Raw genomic sequence first — 4840 nt, 5'->3', positions numbered from 1 at the left:
GCCCCGGCCCTTCGCTCCGGCGGGCGCCCTCACGGCCGCCGCCATTTTGTGCCCGCGGCCGGGGCGGGGTGCGGGCCGCGCCAGGGCTTGCCGCGGCCGCTGTCCCTCCCCAGGGGAATGCCCGAGGGCAGAGCGGGCTGGAAGGGAACCGACCCGCGGGCCTTGGGGTGACGCAGGGGCACAGACGGGGTGAAAACACCAAAACTGAAGCGTTTCCTCTCAGGGTCTCCTGCCGCCCTCGCCCGCTGCCCTGCCCGGCAAACAGCCCCAGCCCCGCGCGGAGGTTTGAGGGGAGACGGCTCCTGGGAGAAGAGGGAAGAAGCCGCTTTTCAAAATTGCCTGCCCGGCAAAGGCACGTCAAGCCGGCTTTGCCCGCTTTTTAACTGGCTGAGCCGCCGCTGCCTGGCTCCGGCCTTGAAGCCGTGAGGCCGCCACGGGCAGGGGCCACAGGCAGAGGACGGGTTCCAAAGCCATGGGCCGGCAGCGAAACCTGCCGGGGGTTCCCCGGGCACCCCCAGCCCTGGCACCCCTAATTCCCAGCCCTTGCCTCTCTGGGTCTTAATTAAATCACTGCGGCGTGTGTTGGGGAGCTCTTTTTCAACTCCAGGGTTTCTATTTTGGCATCAGTGTCTGCCACCAATCAGAAATTTGCACTAAGCTGGGTTTTTTTTTTTTCATTGCCTCTCTTTTATTGCTCACTTTTCTTATTAGTGACAGTATTTTTAACCTACTGTTTAATTTAGGACTTGGGTTGCAGTCGCTTTGGACTGTGTTCCTGCTGTGGCAGTTGTGGCAATTATGTGAAGATTATGCCTGCAGCATTTACAGTCCAAACAGTTCCTGAATATCTATCAATATAAATGAAGCTTCAAAACACAGAAAAGGAGGGACAATAATCCTCCTTTTAATCAGTCAGGAGAGGCTGGAGCCCACAGGCTAGACCTTTCTGTTTCTCTTAAGCGAGTGCCCATGCAAACCGCCCTTGTGAACGCAGGAGGGACACGCACAAACGGTGACATTTTTAACTAGCATGACAAAGGTTACACAGTGACTCAGTGGCAATTTTTTAACACCGGATCACATGCTGTTGGTCTCATGAAACAGACTGCAAGAGGCTGAGCAAAAAGTTTGCCCAGCTCATACCAAAAGACACGACCAACTGTATGAGAAACAATTCGATTTAGAGAATGGTTTGCAAACAAGATTTACGCGCAACAACTGCAAATTCAAACCTCAGAGACGGGGAAGACCAGCCTTCAAGTGGACGCTGCTGTGACCTAGATCTTTTTATTTTAACTCGCTGTCCTAAATGATCACGCTTTTTAGCCCATGAGCTCTTTTCTCTGTTTTCAGCACCTGTGGCATAAAGTTGGTAAAACAAAGACAAGGCACACAAATGTGGAGGCCTGGCGATACGTTCAAGGAAGCAGAACGCTCTTTCACATACTGTGAAAGCTTTAAGTCCCAACTTGTTAAATCTGGAAAAATCCAATAGGATAAAGTGGCAAAATAGCCTTTTCCAAAGTCCTATGTGACACCTCTCAGACCGATGGGGAAAAGCTATCCAGGAGACAAGTGCACGAGTAGGCCTAAAAACAGAAACACAGACCCTAGTTCATCAGTAAAACTGCACAGTGCCACTAGATGTCACGGTGGAACAGCAAGAGGAGCCCGCAGTGTGGCTTTGTGCTTCTTGCTGTAATTGTAAAGTGCCTTTAAATTTGTCTCGGCACATCCATAGTGCCTCCATACAGCTTTGAGCCTGCAGATTTCAAAGCTCTGTGCAGTGCGAAGGGACATTATGCAATGTTTCAACAACAAGCACAGGGAAGCCCTGCGCAGTGAGCTGATTTCTTTAGGCTTATGGGACTCTCTTTCTTTTTGTCTTTTCCCCCCTCTACTTGAGCTCCTCTCCCAAGGCCACACCAGGGCTTTTAAGGACTCAAAGCCAGCGGGCGATGCACTGAGACGGTCTCTCTCACGCTCTCTTGGGATGAGTATCCTACACTGTCGTGCTTGTGCCAAGCCCTGTTAAATGCAACTCGGGTTCACCATTGCTTAGTTACACAACGTACTTCTCCCTGGAGTCATAAGATTTCCTCCTGCAAGAAGGACTGTGTAGAAGAGGATTAGCAGCGAGTTCACTTGACTCGAAACTCCCCGCTGCTGCCATGAGCCTTCCTGCTCGTGCCTCGCGCGTGGAGCCTCAGAATCCCTCGCACGCGTTGCCCCCTCCCCGCTTATCGGCACTAGCGTTGCACACACCAAAACCGAGCAAAGCCAAAACCATGTTCTTTCCCTGCTCCTTCCCTCCCCTTTCCCATATGGCAGCTGGGTTTGTGCCCGTACTTGGCAAGCCCACACGATGCCTGTACCTGTGCAGGGCGCACGTGTGTACACCTCCCTACCAAGAGCAGCGGGGGCTGCGTAGGTCCGGATGCAAAGAGGCAGATGCCGGCAGAGGGCTGGCCATCGCCTTTGGAAGCGGCTGGGAATCGCACCCAGTGCTGCGTGCTCATGGCTCGACTGCGCAAAAGTGAGCAGTCACTTTGCTTCCCAAATGTGCCTGCTAAATGTCCTTGGGCCTTCAGCGGGAACATGCTGAGATCTGAGCCACAGCGAGAGTGTGTGTGTGTGGAGCCCAGATAAGTGATATTTGTTTTCTTTGTGATTTACAGGTGCTCAGTGCTCCCTGTGCGTTCACCACCCAAGGGGGAACGATATCAACCAGCCTTGGGCACAGCCCTGACAGCCTGAAGGCATCGCTGGGAACGCTGGGGCATGCCTGGCAGTGCAGAGCCAGCGCTTAGCTGTTACATGCTTGGACATCCTGCTGCTGCTTGGGGTAACCACAAGGGAGAGTTGGGCCATTCTTTGTCCTCAGAACAAGTTTTCCAGATTTTATTGGTTTAGTTTTAATATCTGTCTTTTTGCAAGCTTCTGACTGTGACTGACCCTCTGGATTGGTTCTTTTCTCCTTTTTTGGAGAAACCATGGTCTGTCTGTTTGCTCTTTGCTGCTGGGTTTTTTTAAGGCTTAGGAAGTTTTTCACTCCCTTTGCATTTCAGGTTTCATTCCCCAACTCCTTTAACCAAGTTCTCAGTCATTTAAAATTATTATTAAACATTGTTTTAAAGGCTTAATTCCCAGTTACACAGTGATACAGCTGTACAATTTTACTTGAAACACCCAGTCCCCACCCAACCCACCACAATAATGTTTCTGGTAATTTCAACCAACCCTGCACTTGTGTAAGAGTATTAGAAATAAGATTTAGGGATATTTGGAAACCTTAAACTTTATATTTAATGTGCATACACACACAGAGAAAGATTTAAAGCCGTTATGGCATTAAGGCTCAGGGAAATGGCAGGACTGGTGGAGAATAAAGATGGAATGAATTAAAAGTCAAACCCAATATTCACCTAGATTTAAACTAATCTACGCTGCTTACTTTGGGCTTTTCAATGAGTGTTTGAATGCAGAGAAGACAATTTCAGAGGCGGAATCAAAGTCACATGGGAGAAGCAGTTTATAGTATACCAGTTTTTGTGTTGACCCCATGGAAGTCCCTGCGTGAGAGTTTGTAGGTGAATTAGGTTACATTCGAAGCTCCACATTATCAAGTCTGAGCCTGCGTCACCCAAATGCTCGCTTCGTGCCCCTGGGAAGAAACATGCAGCACAGAAGCTGATTCATCTCATCCTGGGGCAGGTGTCTAAGAATAGTGCAGACTAATCATCCTCTGGAGATGCCTATTGTGTTCTACCTGCTGTCAAAGGAGCCAAAGGTAACGAGCTGTGAACCCAGTAATTTCCAGCTGTCTAGTGTCAGGCAAGATGAGCACCCGAGGCAGGGTGGCTGGGGCCCTACCTTTAGCTTCTCTATTCTTGATGAGACAGATAAATCCTTCCAGTGAATTGCAAAGTTGCAGGGAACTCACCGATCATCTTTCTTTTGACTTAAAATCATGGCTCTTTTCACCAAATCACCAGGCAGGAATTGCAACACTGGTAGTGGTACAGAGGGCTGGGATTTAGGACAGGTCTTAGCCACCTGGAGCTTCCCTGAATCGCAGTGCAACCAGCTATCCCATGGATTTTCAGCCCTGCTGAGCATCCCACAGGGGCTTGAGGGGAACCTGAGTGCCTAAGAAAGAGATTTTTCAGCAGGTGTGAGCACATACACATGCACACGGATGTACATGCCTGCAGCATGGAGTTAAATTTGATGGGAGGGGTTGGAAAATGGCATTGATATTTGGGGGAACGGTTATCTGCAGGGGAAGGATCTGCTCAGGCAGTCACATGCCTTTAGAAATCGGGCATGGTGCGCAGCTGATTTTTTTCGTTTGTTAATATAACATTGTTCCTATTTGTAGGACAAATAAATAATTTCTGAACAAACAAGTCAGGGAACTGGAACCTGAGGGGGGTGGTACATCAGCTCGTGATTAAGAAGTCCAATAGATTTTGATAACAACTGGAAATTGTTCAGTGGATTAGTGTTTAAAGCCAGTTTGGCTTGAAGTAATGACAAGCCTGAGCTGCAGTGCCATGGATCCAAACTTCTGCCACTGAGGGTTGTTGTTGCTTGTGTTGCAGTAGTGGGTAGGGTCCCCAGGCGTGAGCCCAGTCCCCTCTGAGCTAAGAGATGTCCTAACCCAGAAAACTGGGCAGACAAGGGGCCGCCTTTGCTTTTTCTCCAGACATCTGGCTGCATTCCTCTCTGCCTGTGTCTGTCGTCCCTCACTTTGCTCTCCCAAGCCATGAAACAGGCTCACCCTGGGGACATGGGGCAAATGTATGTAGTTGCCTGACGCGTGCGTAGGGCCATGTCC

General features: G+C 49.8%; 1 protein-coding gene across 1 annotated transcript in view; it reads right to left on the bottom strand.

Moving 5' to 3' along the window:
* LOC104838807 (ankyrin repeat domain-containing protein 40-like) overlaps positions 1–2519 on the bottom strand; it is a 9381-nt gene extending 6862 nt beyond the window's left edge. The window contains exons 1-2 of the mRNA XM_010578751.1: positions 2409–2519; positions 154–302 (exon numbers count right to left, since the gene is read on the bottom strand). Of these exons, the coding sequence (XP_010577053.1) occupies positions 154–302; positions 2409–2519 (260 nt within the window). The remainder of the gene's footprint in view (positions 1–153; positions 303–2408) is intronic.
* Between the last annotated feature and the right edge of the window lie 2321 nt (positions 2520–4840).

This window comes from Haliaeetus leucocephalus, unplaced genomic scaffold, assembly GCF_000737465.1.
Source record: "Haliaeetus leucocephalus isolate CR32 unplaced genomic scaffold, Haliaeetus_leucocephalus-4.0 Scaffold646, whole genome shotgun sequence".
Lineage (NCBI taxonomy): Eukaryota > Metazoa > Chordata > Aves > Accipitriformes > Accipitridae > Haliaeetus > Haliaeetus leucocephalus.
Note: the sequence above shows the minus strand (reverse complement) of the source record. Positions and strands in the feature narration are given on the sequence as shown.